Source organism: Zea mays, chromosome 1 (genome assembly GCF_902167145.1).
Source record: "Zea mays cultivar B73 chromosome 1, Zm-B73-REFERENCE-NAM-5.0, whole genome shotgun sequence".
NCBI classification, from domain to species: domain Eukaryota; kingdom Viridiplantae; phylum Streptophyta; class Magnoliopsida; order Poales; family Poaceae; genus Zea; species Zea mays.
Window position 1 is genome coordinate 308042443 of NC_050096.1, and position 25537 is coordinate 308067979.

The following is a 25537-nucleotide window of genomic DNA, read 5'->3' on the forward strand; positions in this document are numbered from 1 at the left end:
GGAGCAGAGCACGCGCGGGTGGCACACCGGACAGCCTACAGTGCTTGTCCGGTGCACCACCGGACAACCAGGCGGGCCCACACATCAGAGCTCCAACGGTAGGAACCCAACGGCCTGGTGACGTGGCTGGCGCACCGGACAGTGTCCGGTGGCGCACCGGACTGTCCGGTGCGCCATGCGACAGCAGCCTCCACCAAACGGCTAGTTTGGTGGTTGGGGTTATAAATACCCCCAACCAACCCACATTCAAGTCATCCAAGTTTTCACACTTCCAACTACTTACAAGAGCTCTAGCATTCAATTCTAGACACACTCAAGTGATCAAGTCCTCTCCCAATTCCATAAAAGCTTTAGTGTTAAGTGAGAGAGATTTGCTTGTGTTCTTTCGAGCTCTTGCGCTTGGATTGCTTCCTTCTTTCATTCTTTCTTGCGATCATCTCATTTGTTAGCAAGGCAAGAGACACCAATTGTGTGGTGGTCCTTGCGGGAAGTTTGATTCCCAATTGATTTGAGAAGTGAAGCTCACTCGGTCCGAGGGACCGTTTAAGAGAGGGAAAGGGTTGAAAGAGACCCGGTCTTTGTGACCACCTCAACGGGGAGTAGGTTTGCAAGAACCGAACCTCGGTAAAATAAATCCGCGTGTCACACTCTTTATTCGCTTGCGATTTGTTTTGCACCCTCTCTCGCGGAATCGATTATATTTCTAACGCTAACCCGGCTTGTAGTTGTGATTAATTTTGTAAATTTCAGTTTCGCCCTATTCACCCCCCCCTCTAGGCGACTTTCACCCGCCGATGAAGGCTTTGTGCTTCTGTTTTGTTTCAGGGCAACAAACCGTTGGTCAAGAAGTCGTGATACGACGTTGTCCAATTGGCCGGGGGTTGGTTTCCTCCACGACGGTGACCGGTTCTGGGGTCTGCAGGTCCGCGCCTGTGAGTTGCCTGCCCATCTAGTGGGTGTCGTCGTACTAGACAGTTAGTTTAAAAAGGTTGGTTGCAAAGATCCCCGGTGGGACGCTCGTTCGTCCCGACACCATTTTCGTGAGGGTGTCTGCCATTTTGTTGTCCCACCGTGGAATGTGGTTCAGTTCGAGGTTGTCGAATTGCTCCTATAGCCATCGCACATCTAGTCAGTATTCCACCATCTTAGGATCACGACATTCTGAATCTTTCATTACTTGCCCTACGACGAGTTGAGAGTCCCCTCGAACGTCCAAACATCAGACACCCAGCTCCACAGTAATGTGCAGTACGTTTACGAGTGCTTCATACTCGACCACGTTATTAGAAGCTTGAAAGTGGAGTCGCACAATGTACCACAACCGGTCTCCTGAGGGCGACGTAAAAATGAGCCCGCCACCGGTTCTCCCTTTGTCATCGACCCACGAAGTGCATGATCCAACATTTCTTGGTGGTTCGTGTCGGCTCTAATTGAGTCTCGGTCCACTCCACGATGAAGTCAGGAAGGACTTGTGATTTAATCACTATTCGCGGGGTGTATGAGATCCCATATCCCATCAATTCAAGAGCCCAATTAGCGATCCTCCCAGAAATGTTCGGATTGTGGGTCACGTCGCCTAGGGGGAACGAAGTCACCACTGTAACAGGATGCGACTTGAAGTAATGCCTAAGCTTCCTTTTAGTAATCAGAATGACGTGCAATAACTTTTGTACCTGGGTGTAGCGAGTTTTCGCGTCGGTGAGGACTTCACTTATGAAGTAGACATGATGCTGAAGTAGGCACGCACCTTCTTCTTCCGGCCTCTCCACGACGAGCACTGAGTTGACCACCTGGGCTGTCACCACGATGTAGAGTAGGAGTGGCTCTTTGTCCTTTGGTGGGACCAGAATGGGGGCTCGGGTAAATAGGATTTCAAGACTGTTAAATGCCTCCTACACCTTCGCCGACCTCTCAAAGCGGTCGACTTTCCTCAGTAGCTTATAGGGTGGTAACCCGTGCTCCTTGAGGCGCGACACGAAGCGATTGAGCGAAGCCAAACACCCAATGACCCGTTGAACACCTTTGAGGTCCCGTATGGGCCACATGTTTGTGATGGCGAAAACCTTTTCTGGGTTGGCTCCAATTCCTCGCTCGGAAACCAAGAAATCTAGAAGCATGCCTCCAGGAACGCTGAAGACACACTTTTCTAGGTTTAACTTGATACTGTTGGTTTTTAGTTTGTAGAATGTCTCTCTTAGGTCATGGACAAGGCTCTTAGTCAGTCGAGTCTTGACCATAATGCCATTGAGGTACACCTCCACAGTCCTTCCGATCAAATCATCGAAACATTTGATCATACATCGCTGGTACGTAGCCCCTGCATTCTTCAGACCGAATGGCATCGTTATGTAGCAGTACGAGCCAAAAGGGGTGATGAAGGACGTTGTGGGCTGGTAGGATTCCTTCATCACGATCTGATGGTAGCTTGAGTAGGCATCGAGGAAGCTCAAAGCCTCACAACCAGATGTTGAATCGACCACCTGGTCGATACGTGGGAGGGGGAACGAATCCTTTGGTCATGTCTTGTTCAAGACGGTGTAATTGACACACATCCTCCATTTCCTATTTTTCTTTTGGACCAATATAGGGTTGGCCGGCCATTCAGGGTTGTTGATTTCTCGGATCAATCCAGCAGCGAGGAGCTTGCCAATATAATCTCCAATGACCTTGAATTTCTCTTAGTCAAAGCGATGCAACCGCTGTTTCACCGGGTTTGACCCAGGGTTTATTGGTAAAGAGTGCTCGGCAACTTCCCACGAGATGCCCTTCATGTCAGAGGGTTTCCAGGCAAAAATGTCATTTTCTATACAGGAAAGTCGACGAGCGCGCTTTCTTATTTTGAAGGAAGGCTGGAGCCGATGCGTACCGTCTGCCCATCGACGCACTCAGGGTCCAAGGGTATTTCCTTTATATCGTTCACGGGTTTGAATGCCGCACCCGTCCTTTTTGCGTCGGGCGATTATTCATTTGCGGCCTATAATATCCTCGAGAGCTCCTGCTTGGCGGCAGTTCCTTCAGCTAAGTCACATCACTTCACCTCGCATTCGTATGTGTGGCGTACCGTGGTGCCCATGGTGATGGTTCCTACGGGGCCCGACATTTTGAGCTTCAAGTAAGTGTAGTTGGGGATGGCCATGAACTTCGCGTAACACGGTCACCCAAGAATGGCATGATACGTCCCTTGAACTCAGTCCTGAAGTTGGTCGGTGTGCCGAAGGTAACCGAGAGGTCGATTCACCTGAGCGGGGTCACCCGCTTTAATGGGACGACCCTGTCAAAGAGACCTCCTATCAGTCAGTGAAAGGGAAATAGGGTTAACCATTTCCTATAATTAATTTTGGTGGTTGACGACCAACACAAACACGTGGACTAACTAGTTTGTCTAGAATTCATGTATTACAGGTGCATAAGGTTCAACACAAACCAAGAAATAAATCAAGTTAGGGACACAATTTAATTAGACCAAAAGGACTTGAGTGTGCTGGAAATGGTGCACCGGACATTGTCCGGTGCGCCAGCCAGGAGCCCTCCAAACTAGCCACTCTTGGGTTTTCGCCAAGTGCGCTTCGCTGTAATTCACCGGACTGTCCGGTGCGCCACCGGATTGTCCGGTGAGCCAGCGGAGCAATGGCTAACTGGCGCCAATGGTCGACTGCAAAAGTGCTCTGCGGTGAACAGTGCAAATGCAGAAGTCAGAGCACAAAAGTCAGAGGGCACCGGACTATCCGGTGTGGCATCGGACTATCCGGTGCAGCTAAAAGACAAGGCACCCCAACGGTCATTGCTCCGAACCCTAACAGTTGCGCTGACGTGGCGCGCATCGAACATTGCACAGTGACTACTCGGTGGCGCCCCGGACTGACCGGTGTGCCCATCGCCAACAGAAATCGGCCAATGGCTAGAAGTGGTTGGGAGGCTATAAACCCCCAACCACCTCATTCAATTCAATCCAAGCCTTCTGAATTCTACATTCATGGCAAGAGCAAAAGCCCAACACTCCAAGACATAATCAAAGCAATCAATCCACTCAAAGCCCCAAAATCAACTCTAGTGCATTAGGGCATGTGAGAGGATCACTTGTGTTCTTTTGTTGCTCTTGTCGCTTGGTTTGGCCTTTTCTTTTTCCCTTCTATTTCTCAAGTGACTTGTAATTGAAGCAAGAGACACCTAAGTGTGTGGTGGTCCTTGTGGGGTCTTAGTGACCCGTAAGATTAAGGAAAAGGCACACTCGGTCTAAGTGATCGTTTGAGAGAGGGAAATGGTTGAAATAGACCCGGTCTTTGTGACCTCCTCAACGAGGACTAGGTTCTTTGAAACCGAACCTCGGTAAAACAAATCATCATGTTCACTCGCTTTGATTTTTGTTTGATTTGTTTTCCCCTCTCTAACGTTTCCTTGCTAGTACTATATTGAGTTTGCTCCCATACATCATCCGCATCATTTGAGCAACTCTTTGAAAGGGAAACGACCTTTCGGACTTGTATTTTATTCTAACGCTAACCCCTGACCTTAGTGTGTGTTTAAGTTTATAAATTTTAGGTTTCGCCTATTCACCCCCTCTCTAGGTGACTTTCAATTGGTATCAGAGCCAGTGCTTCATTAAGAGCCTAACCAACTCGAAGTGATGTCTGGAGATCATGCCAAGAGGGAGATCATGACCGGTGAGAAGCCCGCGAGCTCGGGGAGGACTCTCTCAAGGGAGTCCGGCAACAAGTATAAGGAGGAATCCTCTTCCTCCATCAAGTCACATCGGAAGGGTGACAAGAAGAAGAAGATGAAGAAGGTGGTCTACTACGAGACTGACTCTTCGTCACCCTCCACGTCCGGCTTCGAATCGTCCACCACTTCTAAGCGCCATGAGCGCAAGGAGTATAATAAGATGCCCCTACACTATCCTCGTATTTCAAAGCGCGCTCCATTACTTTCTGTACCCCTAGGCAAACCACCATATTTTGATGGTGAAGATTATTGTATGTGGAGTGATAAAATGAGGCACCATCTAACCTCACTCCACGAAAGCATTTGGGATATTGTTGAGTTTGGAGTGCAGGTACCAAAGGTGGGGGACAAGGACTATGACTCGGATGAGGCCGCCCAAATACGACACTTTAACTCCCAAGCAACTTCTATAGTCCTCGCCTCTTTATGTCGAGAGAAGTATAATAAGGTGCAAGGGTTAAAGAGCGCCAAAGAAATTTAGGACATCCTCAAAACCGCACATGAAGGGGATGAGGTGACCATGATCACCAAGCGCGAGACGATCGAGGGAGAACTCGGTCGATTCATCCTCAACAAAGGGGAAGAGCCGCAAGCCATGTACAACTGGCTCAAGACCATGGTGAACCAAGTGCGCAACCTTGGGAGCACCAAATGGGTTGACCATGAAATGGTCAAGGTTATTCTAAGATCCCTTGTTTTTCGTAATCCTACTCAAGTACAATTAATACGTGGGGATCCTAGATACAAGCTAATGTCTCCCGAGGAAGTAATTGGCAAGTTTGTGAGCTTTAAACTAATGATCAAAGACTCCAAACACATTGTCAACTTAGAGCAAGGCGCCACCTCTACACCCGATGTGCAACCCATCGCATTCAAAGCGACGAAAGAAAAGAATGAGGAGTCTACACCAAATATGCTTCCAATCGACGCCTCCAAGCTCGACAATGAGGAGATGACGCTCATCATTAAGAGCTTCCGCCAAATTCTTAAGCAAAGGAGGGGGAAGGATTATAAGCCCCGCTCCAAGAGGGTGTGCTACCGATGTGGTAAGTCCGGTCACTTTATAGCTAAATGTCCAATTTCTAGTGAAAGTGACAGGGACAAAGACAAGAAGGGGAAGAAGAAGGAGAAGAAGAGATACTATAAGAAGAAGGGTGTAACACCCCTGGTGTTTATAGTCTGCTCGACAACGAGTATGGAATTAAGCACGTAATATCAGTGGATAAAACGGATGCTAAATTTTAAACATCTTCGCGTATCACGATTTTATTATAGCATCTGTTTTGTCGGTCGCGAGTTCGACATCGTATTTATCTTTCCGGACTCTTCCTAAATTTTCGTGATGTTCGGAACATAGTTGTTCCGAAAATTGGTGCGTCCGGTGATTATTTAAAATTCATCGCTCGCGCGAATACGAATTTGGAAATGTTCGGATCACGCGCATATGTGAATATGAAAATAAGAAAACTTCTGATTTTATGTAAAATTTGGAGCCCCGCGCTGTCCAAACAGAACGATGCGCCAGCTCATTAGGTGAATCGTCCCTCTCAGCAAGTTATTCTTGGCGTCAAATCAAATGATCGATAGCTGGTGAGAATCGTAAAAATTAGACATGACTAAATACAGTCTGAAATACTGAAGTTGATCAGTTTAATTCGGTTTGTTGCTTCTCGCCCAGGTCCGAACGTTCGGATATAAATAATGGGTGTAGATTCATCCGACTTTAGTGTAATTGCCAAATCAAATCCTGTATCAATCTTATTTTATTCGATTCTCGATTATAACATCAAAATATCTATGATTTTTCTTAAAAAGAAAAAATGGAAAAAAACCTACCAACAAAAAAATCTGCTCAAGCCACTCTCTCCATTTATTCTCCTACGCCTAGGATTTTTCATTGGCCGACGTCCTCATCTTCTCAGCGTTATCCGTCGTCAGTTTTTTTTTTTTTTTCAGCCGCGCCCTGCTTCTCTTCCTGCGCGCGCTCTGTTTTCGCCAGCCGAGCACTCCATCTTCCTCGACGCAGCTCTCTCTCCCCTTGATCTTTTCACCGTGGCTTTATCTCCTGCCGTGTCGTTCTTTTATTCCCCACGCCCAGGTACTAATCCAGTGCACCCACCGCCCTCTGAGATTTTCCATCGTCCTCCTCAGCCGCTCAGTTCCTGGGAGAAAGAAAAAAAAAATCCTGCCGCGCGCTGGTGTCCATCTCCTGAAGATTTTTCCACCGGATGCCTCTCCATTTCTTACGTAGCGCAGATACTCCTCTCCTTGAGATATTTCCAGCCGCCGCGAGTCTTTATCTTCTTCTCCCACGCGCACAAGCTCCTCCCTCTGCGCATCTGCCTGCTTCCGGCCGAGTTCTCCACACCGCGCTCCACTACTCGGCAAACCGCTGCCCAGGTTCGGCCAGCCAAGTGCTCCATCTCCCATTCAAGCTCCATGCGCGCGCGTCCTGGATTCCTCTCTCCCTCGCGTCTTCTTCCCCAGCACGCCGGCGCGTCTCCCTGCGCACGCGCCGCCGTCGAGTTCTCCGTCGCGCGCCGTGGTGTTTCTCAGCGCGCACCTTCCTCTTCCTAGCTCTGTTGCCGCGCGCGCCCAGCAGAAGTCCCGTCCGTCCGCGCTCTGCCCAGTCCCTAGCTCGGCCTCTGCTCTGTCGCTGCTGCTGCGCGCGTGCTTGTCGGTGTTTCCAGCTCGCCGTGGAGCCGAGCTCTCCACCGCCGTCCTCAGCGCTCGCCCAGCTCTGTTGGCCGCGCCCCTGTTCCTGCTCCGGCTCATCTGCGCCACCGCCGCATCACTGCTCTCCTTGGCGCTCGCCTTTGGTGCTGGCCGCGTGCTCCTAGTCCGGCTCAGCCGCGACCTCGCCGTCGATCCTAAGCTCGTTGCGCGCCCTGTTCCACTGTGTCGATCCGCTCATTTTGTTGAGTCCGTCCGCGCGCGCAGCTTCCTCAAGTCGTCGTGTGCCCAGCTCGCTCCAGCTCGCAGGTCGAGCTTCTCCCTCACACTCAGATCCGGCCGTTAACGTCTAGCCATATGTTCTTTTTCCCCAGCTCGTGGATGTCGTCGTTCCGTGTGTTTGACCTTCAGAGTTCGCCGGCCATCACGACATCCTCATCTATCGTGCCATGCTTCGATGGTCGATTTGCACAGTTTCTGCTCGGCAATCGGTTCTGTCACCGTCGAACCTCGTTCCTGCTCGATCTCGTCGAACCCCGAATCCCGGACGTTAGACAAAAATAAGTGAGATCCGTGTGCATCGCTTATCAAGTGCTCAGTCGAAGACTTCAATCGAAGGTCATCATTGTTCCGTGCGTCAATAAGAAATCCTAAGAGTCAGGTGAAGACGGAATTAGCAGCGTGATGTTCACCAAGTACTCGACACAAGGGCTGAACTGAAATCCTTGCCGTGCTCGTGGATAGCGCGTCAGAGTTAGTATGGTAAGCCGATTTATATTTTGGTTAGCTTAATTATTGATTTGATGAATAGTTTGCGTACATAAGTAGGAAGTGGTCGTGTCACGCGAAACTCAAAGTTTTAAAATGATTATTGTGTGAGGAGTGGTTAAATGAATAATATGTCTAGTGTCTTGATCATATAGCTGATAAATACGGTTGTGGTTATATTAAATGATTATTAAAATGTATCGCAAGTAATATGTGGTGGATACATATGTCGGATAGGTTTAAATTGGCTCTTTGCTGAGGACTGAGGAGAATTAATAATGTGAAGAATTGATTTAGTAATCCAAACAATTATCCGATAAGTCTGTCGTCGTTGATTTTGTAGGATATTTTGGTGGTTAAACCTGAAATGTTTGATTAATTGTTGACATGTAAAATATGTGAGGTGTAAAATAAAATTAAAATAGTTCTTTGTGAGTGATGTGGTATAATTTATAAAGCGAGTGATAAGTTTAGAATTTAATTAATTAGCTGATAAGTTGTGTTTAGGCTAATTGTATTAAATGTGTATAGTTTGTTGTTTCGTGATGTTTGCGTTAGATTCGGGTAATCTAGAAAAGCGTAACCATTACTCTTAGTCGTACGTCGATAACTAGTGTTTCCGTATGAAACAGTACAACGCCTCGCCGCTAGGTGTTTAATTCGCTATCGCGTAGCACTATTTAGGTTTGTAATATTCCCGTCTATATGCGTTCATGTGCATAATGCATTTCATTCAAGTACGTGAATTAACCACGTGATGCGGAAGACGACCCAAGTCGACCCCAAGCGCGGGCTACTCCGCATGGTGATGCTGATGGACGAACCTGCCTGATCAAGTGCTAGGACAAGGATGATCGTCAAGTGGACGTCGCCTACCAAACACTAACCTAGTGTTATTCAGGCAAGCCCCAGTACATGCAACCCCTTCCTTATGTTTTTAAATAATTTTTACATACTTTAAGTCTAGCGAAATGTGCATTAGGTTTATAGTAGTTGCTTGGAAACCCTTTGATGCATTGGCTACCTTGAAATCCATTCCTTTTATAGATACTTCTGGTAAAGTATCAAATACGATTTACAAAATTGCTTAGCCTTGCCTAGAGGTAAATCTTGTGAATAGAGATTGTCCTTTGCGTTAATGCTCAGGGGTTATCCTGAGGAAGGATGGCTTTTGCCTGCAATAATATTTTTATTGGGAGCGTGGTGGGATCTTACTGCAAAGTTCTCTATAATGCTCTTTTCATCCTAAGGAACACAAACAATCCTAAGGATGGAAGTACTTAAATCGAGACTTGGTTTAGGAACAAGTGATGTTCTACCCAGGTTGATTAAGGATTATAGCGAATGTAGGCTTGCTGATCGAGGATCTTTTAACTGGTCACATGCCTCGTCATGGGTAAGCCTTGCCTCATGCAGACTAATACCAGAGTAAGACAACACGCAATGGGAGTGGAGAGATGGCGAGAGTAGCGTGTACCCTCCATGGCAAGAGGCTAGACGGTGGTGTATCTGTGCTCTCGGTTGGCGTGAACCTGATCTGGTCTTAAGAACCTCGGTGGCGAGTTGACATATGCAAGGGTTAAGTGCTACATATGTCGTGTGATTGGAGATCCCTAGCTGGGTATTAATCGATTCGGATTGTCGTTACTTCTCGGACATGAAGACTTGGTCACTGCCCTGCAATCTAAGTCATGGATGGAATCATAATGAGCAAAAATCGTGTGTATTGATTAATGTGATGATGAAATTAGACTAGATGCAAACAAGGTCTATTAATACTTAATCTAGCATTAAAATGTTGAAAGTAAGGACTCATTTTAGTAAGCTTTCTGCAAACTATTAATGTTGATTCTTGTTAAAAGCCTTTCCTTGATTCCCAAATCCAGCGTATCCTTGAGAGTCTTTTTCCTTAGTCGGGTAAGTCTTGGTGAGTACTTGCGTACTAAGGGTTTTATTCCCATTGTTGCTGCAGGTCACGAGTCACTTTGATTGTGATTGGTGTTAAGCGCCGGTGGGCACGACCTTCTTAAAAGTCTAAGTATTTCCTCTATACTTTTTATTGAGGATTGTCACTGAGCTAGCATATATTTCAAACTTATAAATAATTTATAACATTTCAAAGTTTATTCTTTGAACCACTTTTGTAACCACTCCGATAAATATAATGTAAATTTGTTGCAACTTGTAAAATTTGGTAATAAGATTTTCGCTGCAAAATTGTTGGTGTGTGATTTGTGTTTACTTAATCTCGCAATCTTGGTTGTAAGTGGTTTATCCGGTGTCCTTGGGACACTCGGACGGATCCTGTTAAGTTATCTGGTGCACATGCATAGCCGTCTGAGGTCTGTGAGACGAGGGCAGGTGATGTGGGCCCAATAATTTGGGAGGTTATGCCACAAAGGGCGGCGATGCGCACATGTGTTAGGAATGGGACTCCGACGAGAGCTCCACCGATTCCTCCTCCGACGAGGACGCCGCCAACATTGCCGACAACGAAGGCCTCCTCTTCCCTAATGTCGGCCACAAATGTCTCATGGAAAAGGATGGAAGAAGAAGAAGGTACATTCTAGAAGTATCCCCAAATATACTACATCTAGTGATGAGGGTAGTTCTAGCGATAATGAAGATGATTTACTCTCTCTTTTTGCCAACCTTAACATGGAACAAAAGAAAAAAATAAATAAATTAATTGAGACCATTAACGAGAAGGATGATATCTTGGAATGCCTAGAGGACTTGCTCGTTAAGGAAAATAAAAAGTTTGTTAAGTTGAAAAATGCTTATGCTCTAGAAGTAGAAAAATGTGAAAATTTGTCTAAAGAGCTTATCATGTGCCATGATTCAATCTCAAGTCTTAGAACTGAAAATGATGATTTAATTTCTAAGATTAAAAAATTAAATGTTTGCAATGATTCATTTTCCTGTCTTAGAGATGAGAATATTAGATTAAATGCTAAGATAGAAGAATTAAATGCCTGCAAACCATCTACATCTACTATTGATCATGTTACTATTTGCACTAGATGTAGAGATGTTAATATTGAAGCTATGGATGACCACCTTGCCATGATTAAACAACAAAATGATCACATAGCTAAATTAACTTCGAAAATTGCCGAGCATGAACTAGAAAATGAAAAATTTAAATTTGATCGTAGTATGCTTTATAATGGGAGACGCCCCGGCAGTAAGGATGGCATTGGATTCCAACAAGGGAACCAATCCAATGTCAAGCTCAATGCCCCTAAGAGATTGTATAATTTTGTTAAGGGTAAGGCTCCCATGGTTCAGGATAGTGAGGGTTACATTTTATATCCTGCAAACTATCCCGAACATAAAATTAGGAAGATTCATGCTAGAAAACCTCACAATGTTTCTCATCATGCATTCATGTATAAAAATGAGGCTTCTAGCTCTAGGCATACCACTCATATTAAAATTACTAAAAAGAAAATTCCTACTGCATCAAATGAACACAATATTTCATTTAAGACTTTTGATGCTTCATATGTTTTAACTAACAAATCAGACAAAATAGTTGCCAAATATGTTGGGGGCAAACACAAGAGTCCCAAGACTTGTGTTTGGATAACCAAGGTGCTTGTTTCTAATGTGAAAGGATCCAAAACCGTTTGGGTACCTAAGAACAAGGCCTAAATCTGTTTTGTAGGTTTATGCATCCGGTGGTTCAAGTTGGATAATCGATAGCGGGTGCACAAACCACATGACGGGGGAGAAAAGGATGTTCTCCTCCTATAAGAAAAATGGCCCCAAAGAGCTATCACATTCGGGGATGGAAATCAAGGTTTGGTCAAAGGTTTGGGTAAAATAGCTATATCTTCTGACCATTCTATTTCCAATGTTTTTCTTGTATATTCATTAGACTACAATTTGCTTTCTTTTTCTCAATTATGCAAAATGGGCTACAACTGTCTATTTACTGATATAGGTGTTACTGTCTTTAGAAGAAGTGATGATTCAATAGCATTTAAGGGAGTGCTAGATGGTCAGTTATACTTAGTTGATTTTAATGATAATCAAGCTGAACCAGACACTTGCTTAATTGTTAAGACTAATATGGGCTGGCTCTGGCATCGTCGACTTGCCCATGTTGGAATGAAGAATCTTCACAAGCTTCTAAAAGGAGAACACATTTTAGGACTAACAAATGTTCATTTTGAGAAAGACAGGATTTGTAGCGCATGCTAAGCAGGGAAGCAAGTTGGAGTTCATCATCCACACAAGAACATCATGATGACTGACAGGCCGCTCGAGCTACTCCACATGGATCTATTCGACCTGATCGCTTACATAAGCATCGACGAGAGTAAGTATTGTCTAGTTATTGTGGATGATTACTCTCGCTTCACTTGGGTATTCTTTTTGCAGGAAAAATCTCAAACCCAAGAGACCCTAAAGAGATTCTTAAGACATGCTCAAAATGAGTTCAGGCTAAGGATAAAAAAGATAAGAAGCGATAATGGGACGGAGTTCAAGAATTCACAAATTGAAGGTTTTCTTGAGAAAGAGGGGATCAAGCATGAGTTCTATTCTCCCTACACACCTTAACAAAATGGTGTAGTGGAGAGGAAGAATAGAACTCTACTGGACATGGAAATAACCATGCTAGATGAATACAAGACACCAGACCGGTTTTGGGCTGAGGCGATTAACACCGCCTGCTACTCCATCAACCGATTATATCTCCACTGAATCCTCAAGAAGACAACGTATGAACTCCTCACTAGTAAAAAGCACAATGTTTCATATTTTAGAGTCTTTGGGAGTAAATGCTTTATTCTTATAAAGAGAGGTAGAAGTTCTAAATTTGCTCCTAAAGCAGTAGAAGGCTTTTTACTAGGTTATGACTCAAATACAAGGGCATATAGAGTCTTCAATAAGTCCACTGGATTATTTAAAGTTTCTTGTGACATTATGTTTGATGAGACTAATGGCTCCCAAGTGGAGCAAGTTGATCTTGATGAACTAGATGATGAAGAGGCTCCATGTGTCCCACTAAGGAACATGTCCATTGGGGATGTGTGTCCTAAGGAATCCGAAGAGCCCACACAAGCACAAGATCAACCATCATCTTCCATGCAAGCATCTCCACCAACTCAAGACGAGGATCATGTGATACCCGGGTTGCAAAGAAGAGAAGTTGGGGGTTGTTCTTTTTGTTTTTCCCTCATCCGGTTGTTGTTTTGGGGATTTGGAATTTTGTGGAAAACATTCACAACTAGGACAGTAGAATTTATTTGGTTTGACGCTTGCGTTGCGGTCGGGAGCGGTCGCGTGGGTTAGTTGGGCCGCAATTGGTGTTTCGGCCCATTAATCCTCCCAAACCCTAGCCGCCTCCCTCCTAACCCCCTCCCCCCTTCTCCCACACCTTGGCCGCCGCCCCCCTGCCCATCTCCTCCTCTCTCAATTCTTGCAGCCACCAAACCCTAGCCGCCCCCCAATCCCCTCCTCCCAAGGTGCCAATCCTTGCCGCTCGGATCATCGTCACGTGGTGCGAGTCTTCAATCGTTTTGGTGGAGGGAAGAAGGGAGGAAGGAAAGGGGGAGAATCCAAGGTGATTTTTGTGTTCATCCCTTGTTCATTTGCGCTGCAATTTAATTGATTAGAGGTTGCGTTTGCGATTGGGTAGAGGGGGCTGTCCAGAATTTTAGGTGGTGGATGAACAGCAGTAGTTCTAGCAGTTTCTGTGTTTTTTCGTGAGAAATTAAGGGAAATAAGTTTAGGGATCATGTAGAACTTTGTCTTACCTTTCCAACGAGTATTTATGCGCTCAATTTGGAGTTATAAATTGAAAGTTATCACCGTTTGAATCCGGGTATGTGGCTGTCCAAAAAACAGATTTTCAGGGGGATGAACAGCAGCAGTATTAGCAGTTTCTGGGGATTTTTCGGGAGTAATTAGGGTTAATCAGTATAAGAATCATGAAGGGCTCTTTCTTATCTTTCCAACAAGTACTTATGCGCTTGATTCGGAATTATATTTTAAAAGTTATCGCTGTCTGAATCCGAGTATGTCGCTGCCCAAAACAGAAAAAAAACAGATTGCAGGGTTTATTTTGTGGACCGTTTAGGGGTAATTAGATGTTAGAATTTAATCATAAATTGTATACAAAACTTGTGGGGAATTTTATGTAGTTGCCTCTGGAGTTTTTGTTTGACACCACTGCTGTCTTAATTTTAAAGTTATGGAATTGTTAAGCAGCGCCGCTGCAGTTTGGTTGGTGTGGGGAGAATTGTTACCCGCGGCGGGGTTTGAGATTGCGCGTAGGTGCGGCGTTGTTTTGAGTTTTTTATGTGAATTTGGTGCACTAAGTTGGGTGTCAAAAACAGGTGGTGGACTCCCAGATCGTTCTTAGGGATTTGCCCAAACTTCCGGTGAAGGCAAGTAAAACTGTGATGGTTATTCCGTCTGTCAGATGAGGATGTCTTATACTTGTTTATGTTGTGCTATTATGTTCAAATTCATATTTTCTTTTGAGTACCATCATTTGAAAATGTTCATGTTTCATGGATTTCATATGTTGAGTTGGAGGTTTGATTATGTTACTCAAGTGGTTATTATGTGGAATGGGTGGAAGTAAATGTCTGGCACATTTCTATTTGGGAAGAACTCATGATGTTGTCATGCATAATGCACTCATCATCCATTGCATTGAAGTTTCGTCGCGATCTTATGGTCCGACCGTACCGGTACATTGAGCATCATATGTTGCCCGAGAAGGGCTATGGTGCAGCTTCATATCCTTAGAGATATGGAGGCAGAAGTCATTATTGCATTTGTAGCCATGTGCATTCATGGGAGAGGTGTTGAATCTATTATGTGGATGTGGATAATTTGGACTTGTGCATGGTGATTCTACTTGGCGTTGAGTTTTTAGTTACTTGTTTACTTGCTGCAATTTACTGTTCAAAAGAAAAGAAAGAAGTTCTGAACACGTGGTTGTGTAAGCACAGTTGATTTACAATGTCCTATTTGTTGTTGTTATGTTTACTTGCTGAGATGTGTTATCTCACATCTTGCATTGTTTGATGCAGGCACCTAATTTCTGCTTTGGGAATAGAGGGATGTAGCAGCACGACCACTACACCTTTAATAAAGGAACCACCATTTAATAATGTTGTTAATCAGAGTTGGACAAGTCTAGTGAATTGTTTTGTTCTTGGTTGAGCGTTTATTTTGGGGTGGGCTGAGTTTCTTATCCCATTTGTTTTGCTTCAGTTGAGTCATAATTAAGTTTTACCACTTTTGCATTTCAGTTTCTACTATGTGAATTATATGTCTTTATATCTTGTATGAGCTTCATGTTTCCCCTCCTTGTTATGCTAGTTTTCAAAGGAGGTGCTGCCGGATTTTTGCTATATATTCTTTCTTTATTACTTCTCTTGTGTGAGTAAGTTTGTTGGGTGGGGTTTGTGGTATTATCCATTGTGTGTGACCAGTGGGGTGTTACAGTTGGTATCAGAGCATAGGCTGTAGGTCCTAGCAAGTAGAGTAGTAATAAATTGACACACTGCACATGTAGGATGGGATTTCTGTCTTGCTATTGATATGATTATGTTATGGTCTGTGCTAGATTTGACATTATCTGAAGAGATGCTATGCCTATCTCATTTACTTATTATTCTCATCCCTGTGGCTGCAGCTATGCCGCCTCGTAGGGCTCGGGGTAGTCCGCAAGCTCCTAGTGGAGACTCGATGAGTCCGGCGGCAATGTTAGCCGCAATGCAGGCCATGCAGCAGGAGTTGGCCCTTCTGAGGCAAGCCATTCCTGTCGCCCCTGCGGGTGCTGCTCAGGGTGCTGGAGGTGGAGAAGTGCCCGGGGGCGCTGTCCCTGCGGGTGCTATTCCAGGTGGCGGGGCCGAGGTGCCCCTTCCAGTCAGTGGTCTTTCTCTGATGCAGTGGATGGGCATGAAGTTGGATTCTTTTGATGGCAGTGGTACTCCGGTCGAGGCGGCAGATTGGTTGACTTATGTGGAGGATAAGATGAATGTCTTCGAGATTGCATATGGAGATCGGGTTCGCTTTGGCACTCAGCTGCTGAAGGGAGAGGCGCAAATTTGGTGGAGAGGCGTGCAGGCAGCGCACTCCTCCTCACCAGGAGTCCTATCATGGGATGTTTTCATCAGGCAGTTCGAAAGGAGATTCTACCCGGTCACCTTTCTGGAGAAGATGAAGATTGACTTGTAGTCCTACAAGCAGGAGAAGAAGTCTGTCACAGAGTATGAGGTGGGCTTCAACAAGATGGTCTGCTTTGTCCCTCATGTGGCTTATAATGAGATGGAGAAGGCGAGCCAGTTCCGTCAGGGTCTGAAGCCTTCTATCAGGCATGCACTGGGGGCCTTTCCATTGGTGGACTTCCGTACCACGGTGGAGCAGGTGCTGGGTGTGGAAATGCAACACCAGTATACCATGGAGTCGCAGAAGTCTTCGGGTGTTGATCAGCCTCGTGGCCAGGACACGAGGAGGGGCAACACTGGAGGTCCAGCTCACAAGAGGGGCAAGTCTCAGCATTAGCGCCACCATCCTTACCGTGGCAAATCTTCTGACGCGGGTACTTCGGGAGGAAGTACTCAGAGGTTTCGGGCCGTTCCTAAGCCCGAGCTAGGGCTGGTGTGTTTCCGCTGTGGAGATGCGCATCGCCGTGTACAGTGCCAGTGGAGTGGCAGGTGTTCTATCTGCAGTCAGGACCACAAGGACGTGGTGTGTAGGAGGAATCCCAATGGGAAGCTCAGATGGGAGCCGGTGACTTCCTCCTCTTCTCAGGGCACTATCAACATGATGTCAAGTGCTGAGCAGCAGTTTTCAGTTCCTCTTCCTCCACAACAGCTTTATGTGCCCGGGACTTCTCAGTTCGTGCCGATGCAGGGTTTCCCTCAGTATCAGGTCGCGCCTACTCCTGCACCGTCTACCCCTGTGCTGACTCAGTTTGGAGCTCCGCGCTAGCCTCCTCCAGTGGCTCAGTGGGGTTCTTCTGTTAATTTCACTCCGGGAGCTTCCTCTTCTGCGGGTATTTCTGGAGCTTATGTGCTACCCGCTAAGGATGGCAAGGAGCAAGGAGACGTGGTGACAGGTACAATTTCAGTTGATTCATTTGCAGCCCATGCTCTTTTTGACTCTGGCGCTAGCTACTCGTTTGTTTCGGAGGATTTTGTGTCGTGGGCTGGTCTTTCGGTGCAGAGGCTGGGTCACCCAATTTTGGTTAGATTTGCTAATGGCTCCATTAGTAGCTACTCAGTTTGTCAGGGGTGTTCTGCCATTCTTGCTGATGAGGTCTTTTCGGCCAATCTGGTGGTGATTTCCTTGGGGGCATTCGATGTTATCTTGGGTATGGACTCGTTATCCCAGTATCGCGCGGTTATACCCTGCTTCTGGAAGACAATGTTATTGCAGGCGCCGTCGGGTAAGGAGGTGGTGTTCTTGGGGAGTTCCCCGAAGTTCTCTCTATCCTTGTTGGCGCAATTGCTTCCTGATCGCTGGTCAAGGAAGTCAGGGATCTTTTTCTCCATGGTGGTGGAGGGTGAGGCTGCCTTGCGGGTGCAGGACATCCGGGTGGTGTGTGACTTTGCTGACGTGTTTCCGGCGGAGCTTCCAGGCATTCCTCCGGAGCGCGATGCAGCTTTTGAGATTAAGCTGATCCCGGGTACGCAGCCTATTCATAAGGCCCCGTATAGAATGGCCCCAAAGGAGCAGATTGAATTAAAGCGGCAATTGGATGATCTGCTGGCTAAGGGCTTCATTAGGCCTAGCAGGTCTCCATGGGCTTCCCCGGTATTGTTTGTTGAGAAGAAGGATAAAAGCAAGCGGCTGTGTGTGGATTATCGCGCTTTGAATCAAGTGACAATCAAGAATAAATACCTGCTTCCCCGAATTGAGGTCCTCTTTGAGCAGTTGAGGGGTGCCCAGGTGTTCTCCAAAGTTGATTTGAACTCTGGTTATCATCAATTGAGGATTCGTGAGGAGGATATTGAGAAGACCGCCTTCTGCACCAGGTATGGGCATTATGAGTTCATAGTCATGTCTTTTGGCTTAACTAATGCCCCTGCTGCCTTTATGGAAGCAATGAATAGGATGTTGCATGAATTCCTGGACGACTTTGTGGTCGTGTTCCTGGATGATATTCTGATATATTCAAAGACCGAGGCCGAGCATGAGCAGCATCTCCGTCTCGTTCTGGGTGCCCTAAGGAAGAATCAATTCTATGGCAAGTTGAAGAAGTGTGCTTTTTGGCTATCCAAGGTGGCTTTCCTGGGGCACGTGATTAATCAGCAGGGTATTGCGGTTGATCCCAAAAATGTTGCGGCTGTGGTGGAGTGGAAGAGACCCTCTAGTGTCTCTGAAATCCGAAGTTTCTTGGGGCTTGCTGGGTATTATCGGCGCTTCGTACCAAATTTTTCCAGCATTGCTAAGCCTTTGACTAGGCTCCTGGAGAAGGGTGTTCTCTTCGTCTGGTCCGGCGATTGTGAGGTCAGTTATCAGTCATTGAAGAGCAAGTTGGTGGACGCCCCTATCCTAGCTTTGCCTGAGAGCGGTAAGCGTTTCACAGTTTTTACGGATGCTTCGCGTATTGGTCTTGGTTGTGTGCTGATGCAGGAAGGTAGAGTGATTCCTTATGGCTCAAGGCAGTTGAGGAAGCATGAGAGGAATTATCCAACTCATGATCTAGAATTGGCCGCGGTGGTTTTTGCTCTAAAGTCGTGGAGGCATTACCTTTATGGCGAGGCTTGTGACATTTTCACCGATCACAAAAGTCTCAAGTATATTTGTACTCAGAAGGAGCTGAATTTGCGGCAGCGTCGGTGGCTAGAATTGATTAAAGATTATGATTTGTCCATTCATTATCACCCGGGGAAGGCTAATGTGGTGGCGGATGCCCTTAGCAGGTCTGGGGTTCCAAAGGTGGCCTTGCCATTGATCGCTGATCTGGACCATTTGGGGATCGCTTTGTGTTATGTCGGCACCGCTAGCAAGGAGACTCAGATGCTTATTCAATCCTCTCTCATGGAGAGGGTGCGTGCGGCTCAGCAGCAGGATCGTCTTTTGCTGGAAGCTCGAAAGAGGGTTGGTGATGGTAAACCGCGGGAGTTCACCATTGATGAGAATGATTTGGTTCGTTTCAGGGGCCGTCTTTGTGTGCCTCAGAAATCAGAGGTGAAGCTGGATATCCTGCGAGAAGCTCACAAAACGCCTTACACCATCCATCCTGGCGAAACCAAAATGTACCAAGATTTGAAGCAAAACTTCTGGTGGAAGCGGATGAAGGTTGACATTTCTAAGTATGTGGCCGCATGTGAAGTGTGTCAGCGCGTGAAGGCCGAACATAAGCGGCCTGCAGGTTTGCTGAAGCCATTAGAAATTCCAGAGTGGAAATGGGAGCATATCACCATGGATTTTGTGGTGGGTCTACCTCGTTCCCCTCGTGGCAAGGATGCTATTTGGGTAGTAGTGGATCGCTTGACTAATTCTGCGTATTTTATTCCCATGAAGACCACAAATTCAGCTTCAGATTTGGTTCCCTTGTATATGAAGGAAGTAGTCAGGCTTCACGGGGTACCTAAGTCTATTGTTTCTAATCGAGACTCCAAATTTGTATCCAAATTCTGGGAGAGTCTCCATAGTGCTTTGGGCACCAAGCTTTCGCTTAGTGTCGCTTTTTACCCTCAGACGGATGGTCAGTCAGAGCGAACAATCCAAACCTTGGAAGATATGTTACGTGCTTGTGTTCTGTCATGGAAGGGTAGCTGGGAGGATCATCTTGCACTGGCAGAGTTTGCTTATAACAACAGCTACCAGGCTAGCATCAAGATGGCCCCATTTGAGGCTTTGTATGGCAGACGGTGTATCTCTCCTCTGTGCTGGGAGACTTTGGGAGAGAGATCCCTGGTTGGTCCTGATTGGGTTCAGCAAACTTCTGAAAAGGTTCGGGAAATTCGTCAGAATATTTTGGCAGCTCAGAGTCGTCAGAAGAGTTATGCTGATGTGAGGAGGCGGGATCTGGAATTTGCTGTGGGTGACCAAGTCCTTCTCAGGGTATCACCCACTAAGGGAGTTGTTCGGTTCGGTGTCTCTGGGAAGCTCAGCCCGAGATACATTGGACCGTTCACTATCTTGGCCCGAGTGGGTAGCCTGGCTTATCGTTTGCTACTGCCGGATTCCATGGCAGGGGTACACCCGGTTTTTCATGTCTCTATGTTGAGGAAGTTCTTGCGGGATCCGGACCATCAGATTGAGATGGAACCAATTGCGGTGCAGCAGGATCTGACTCTGGAGTGTCGTCCGGTGCGTATATTGGAATTCTCGGAGCGTGTGCTGAGGAAGAGATCAATTAAGTATGTCAAGGTCTTATGGACTAATCAGTCTGAGCGCGAGGCTACGTGGGAACTTGAGAAGCTGATGCGGCAGAAGTACCCAGAACTTTTCGTTTTGGGTAAGCGTTGTTGATTCATTAATCTTTTCTTTTGTCATTCCGATAGAAGCGTCAGAATTCGAGGTCGAATTCTTTTTAAGAGGGGTAGAGTGTGATACCCGGGTTGCAAAGAAGAGAAGTTGGGGGTTGTTCTTTTTGTTTTTTTCCCTCATCCGGTTGTTGTTTTGGGGATTTGGAATTTTGTGGAAAACATTCACAACTAGGGCAGTAGAATTTATTTGGTTTGACGCTTGCGTTGCGGTCGGGAGCGGTCGCGTGGGTTAGTTGGGCCGCAATTGGTGTTTCGGCCCATTAATCCTCCCAAACCCTAGCCGCCTCCCTCCTAACCCCCTCCCCCCTTGTGCAGCCGCCCCCCTTCTCCCACACCTTGGCCGCCGCCCCCCTGCCCATCTTCTCCTCTCTCAATTCTTGCAGCCACCAAACCCTAGCCCCCCCAATCCCCTCCTCCCAAGGTGCCAATCCTTGCCGCTCGGATCATCGTCACGTGGTGCGAGTCTTCAATCGTTTTGGTGGAGGGAAGAAGGGAGGAAGGAAAGGGGGAGAATCCAAGGTGATTTTTGTGTTCATCCCTTGTTCATTTGCGCTGCAATTTAATTGATTAGAGGTTGCGTTTGCGATTGGGTAGAGGGGGCTGTCTAGAATTTTAGGTGGTGGATGAACAGCAGTAGTTCTAGCAGTTTCTGTGTTTTTTCGTGAGAAATTAAGGGAAATAAGTTTGGGGATCATGTAGAACTTTGTCTTACCTTTCCAACGAGTATTTATGCGCTCAATTTGGAGTTATAAATTGAAAGTTATCACCGTTTGAATCCGGGTATGTGGCTGTCCAAAAAACAGATTTTCAGGGGAATGAACAGCAGCAGTATTAGCAGTTTCTGGGGATTTTTCGGGAGTAATTAGGGTTAATCAGTATAAGAATCATGAAGGGCTCTTTCTTATCTTTCCAACAAGTACTAATGCACTTGATTCAGAATTATATTTTAAATTTATCGCTGTTTGAATCCGAGTATGTCGCTGCCCAAAACAGAAAAAAACAGATTGCAGGGTTTATTTTGTGGACCGTTTAGGGGTAATTAGATGTTAGAATTTAATCATAAATTGTATACAAAACTTGTGGGGAATTTTATGTAGTTGGCTCTGGAGTTTTTGTTTGACACCACTGCTGTCTTAATTTTAAAGTTATGGAATTGTTAAGCAGCGCCGCTGCAGTTTGGTTGGTGTGGGGAGAATTGTTACCCGCGGCGGGGTTTGAGATTGCGCGTAGGTGCGGCGTTGTTTTGAGTTTTTTTATGTGAATTTGGTGCACTAAGTTGGGTGTCAAAAACAGGTGGTGAACTCCCAGATCGTTCTTAGGGATTTGCCTAAACTTCCGGTGAAGGCAATTAAAACTGTGATGGTTATTCCGTCTGTCAGATGAGGATGTCTTATACTTGTTTATGTTGTGCTATTATGTTCAAATTCATATTTTCTTTTGAGTACCATCATTTGAAAATGTTCATGTTTCATGGATTTCATATGTTGAGTTGGAGGTTTGATTATGTTACTCAAGTGGTTATTATGTGGAATGTGTGGAAGTAAATGTCTGGCACATTTCTATTTGGGAAGAACTCATGATGTTGTCATGCATAATGCACTCATCATCCATTGCATTGAAGTTTCGTCGCGATCTTATGGTCCGACCGTACCGGTACATTGAGCATCATATGTTGCCCGAGAAGGGCTATGGTGCAGCTTCATATCCTTAGAGATATGGAGGCAGAAGTCATTATTGCATTTGTAGCCATGTGCATTCATGGGAGAGGTGTTGAATCTATTATGTGGATGTGGATAATTTGGACTTGTGCATGGTGATTCTACTTGGCGTTGAGTTTTTAGTTACTTGTTTACTTGCTGCAATTTACTGTTCAAAAGAAAAGAAAGAAGTTCTGAACACGTGGTTGTGTAAGCACAGTTGATTTACAATGTCCTATTTGTTGTTGTTATGTTTACTTGCTGAGATGTGTTATCTCACATCTTGCATTGTTTGATGCAGGCACCTAATTTCTGCTTTGGGAATAGAGGGATGTAGCAGCACGGCCACTACACCTTTAATAAAGGAACCACCATTTAATAATGTTGTTAATCAGAGCTGGACAAGTCTAGTGAATTGTTTTGTTCTTGGTTGAGCGTTTATTTTGGGGTGGGCTGAGTTTCTTATCCCATTTGTTTTGCTTTAGTTGAGTCATAATTAAGTTTTACCACTTTTGCATTTCAGTTTCTACTATGTGAATTATATGTCTTTATATCTTGTATGAGCTTCATGTTTCCCCTCCTTGTTATGCTAGTTTTCAAAGGAGGTGCTGCCGGATTTTTGCTATATATTCTTTCTTTATTACTTCTCTTGTGTGAGTAATTTTGTTGGGTGGGGTTTGTGGTATTATCCATTGTGTGTGACCAGTGGGGTGTTACAGATCAGGCTCAAGATAATGAAGATGAAGATCAAGAGGATGAGCCACCTCAAGAGGAGGACATAGATCAAGGGGGAGATGAAGATGATCAAGACAAGGAAGATGATCAAGAAATAAGGGATCAAAGACCGCCACACCCAAGAGTCCACCAAGCGATTCAAAGAGATCACCCCGTCAACTCCATTCTTGGTGACATTCATAAGGGGGTAACCACTAGATCTCGAGTTGCATATTTTTGTGAACATTACTCGTTTGTGTCCTCCATTGAGCCATACAGGGTGGAGGATGCACTAAGAGATCCGGATTGCGTGGTGTCTATGCATGAGGAGCTCAACAACTTCACGAGAAATGAGGTATGGCATTTAGTTCCACGTCCTAATCAATATGTTGTAGGAACCAAGTGGGTATTCCGCAACAAGCAAGATGAGCATGGTGTGGTGACAAGGAACAAAGCCCGACTTGTGGCCAAAGGTTATTCACAAGTCGAAGGTTTGGACTTTGATGAAACTTATGCACCCGTAGCTAGGCTTGAGTCAATTCGCATATTACTTGCCTATGCTAGTTACCATGGCTTCAAGCTTTATCAAATGGACGTGAAAAGTGCCTTCCTCAATGGACCTATCAAGGAAGAGGTCTATGTTGAGCAACCTCCTGGCTTTGAAGATAGTGAGTACCCTAACCATGTGTATAAGCTCTCAAAGGCGCTTTATGGGCTCAAGCAAGCCCCAAGAGCATGGTATGAATGCCTGCGAGATTTCCTTATCATTAATGGCTTCAAAGTTGGTAAAGCTGATCCTACTCTTTTCACTAAAACTATTGCAAAAGACTTGTTTATATGCCAAATTTATGTTGATGATATTATATTTGGGTCTACTAACAAGTCAACTTGTGAAGAGTTTAGTAGGATAATGATCCAGAAATTCGAGATGTCTATTATTGGGGGTCTGCTTCGTCGCTGAAGGTCCTGTGAGAAGAAACACCTTCGAAAGATCAAAACAGAAGCGGTGCCTCTTGGGGACTTGTTCTCAAATGCTATGAATTAAGAACAAGGCAACATAAAATGTTAAATGTTAAAGCCCTTCGTCCATCAAAGCATTATCTCCCCAAAGGTATAATGATCTTCGGACGAAGGTCTTGGACGAAGGTCATGAAGGGTGTACTTTCATGACTAGGGTTATGAAATAGTAAAAGATAAAACATATAAGACATGAAAGAATGATATATCAAAGCACTTAAATTTATTCATATATTTTATTATACAAACTTAAATATAAAAACATAACATTTAATCACATTTATACCTTCGACTTGACAGAAGGCAATAATCCAAGCGTCGCGTGCAAGCGATTACCAGATAGCGTGAACAATACGGGGTACTGTTCATCTATTTATAGGCACATGACGCAGCCTATGAGAAATTACATTCATGCCCTTTACAAATGCTTACAATCTTAATACAAACTACCACGGGTTGATTAGTCATTTCATCTTTAAGTCGGTTCACTCCTTCGTCTTGAGATACGTCACTATGCCGAAGCTTCACGGGTTACAGCTTTGGCACTGCTTTTGAGAGGACCTGCCGAAGGTATTTCTTTCTTCAGGATCTTCGGCTACGAAGCATACCCCCAACAGTAGCCCCTTCGCGGTGCTAGATCGTTTTTCGTAACGAGCTTTATCCGTGAAAAAGTCTCCTAGGCTTCGGGATGCCGAAGATCCGAAAAACATCTTCCCTGAGCTCGTTGCCGAGAAACGATTAAAATAATCTGAGCGCGAGGTGGCCCCACCATGCAGCAGTTACGCGCGTCCTAGCGATTCACCTTCTCGGGTTCTGTGGCCCACCGCTCAGTGGGTGCGGGCGGCTATTTGTTCGGTGCAGAAGACTTGACGATTTACCTTCCCACATGCGGCACTATATAAACAGACGGGTAGGTGTGAAGTTACCACAACATTCATTGCTATTGCACTATTTTGCTGCCAAAAAATTGACAATAGCCGAAGCTTGCTTATTGCATCCTCAACTGAAGCTATTCGTTTTGGTCAAGCTTCGTAACAAGAAAGAGTTTCGGCAAAGTTAAAAAAATTTCAACTTCGTCAAAACGCAAAAAATTCAACATCAAATGGCCAGGGTACGCTCGATAGCTAGAGTTACTCGTGACGGAGACGAAGCCGAAGCTGCTGAAACTGCTCCGATTTCCGAAGTTATGAGGAGGTCGGGATTGATTGTGACTGCAGGCGTTGCTGACGAAGAATCACCCGCTGCTAAAATCGAGCAAGCAGATATTGAAGAGGGTGATGCTAATGAAGGAGAGATTGATTATGATGTTATTATGCCATCGAAGCCCAGCCATCTGGATTTTGGGGAATCAACTGTGTCTGAAGCTGACATGACTATGATGACGAAGCTAGGCTACTTCAAGGAAGCCAATAAGGGGTTGATTCGCTTTGGCGGGGAAGAGACTATCCCGAAGCCGAAGGATGATGAAGTTGT

General features: G+C 45.5%; 1 protein-coding gene across 1 annotated transcript; it reads left to right on the forward strand.

Moving 5' to 3' along the window:
* The first annotated feature begins 6844 nt into the window (after positions 1-6844).
* On the forward strand, positions 6845-10210 carry LOC100279439 (uncharacterized). The gene has a single exon (NM_001152446.2). The coding sequence runs from the start codon at positions 6948-6950 to the stop codon at positions 7557-7559; it is 612 nt and encodes a 203-aa protein (NP_001145918.1). The 5' UTR covers positions 6845-6947; the 3' UTR covers positions 7560-10210.
* The last annotated feature ends 15327 nt before the right edge of the window (positions 10211-25537 follow it).

What these genes read in the sequence shown, in the direction of transcription:
- LOC100279439 (NM_001152446.2), top strand. Translation starts at nt 6,948, where the DNA reads ATGCCTCTCCATTTCTTACGTAGCGCAGATACTCCTCTCCTTGAGATA.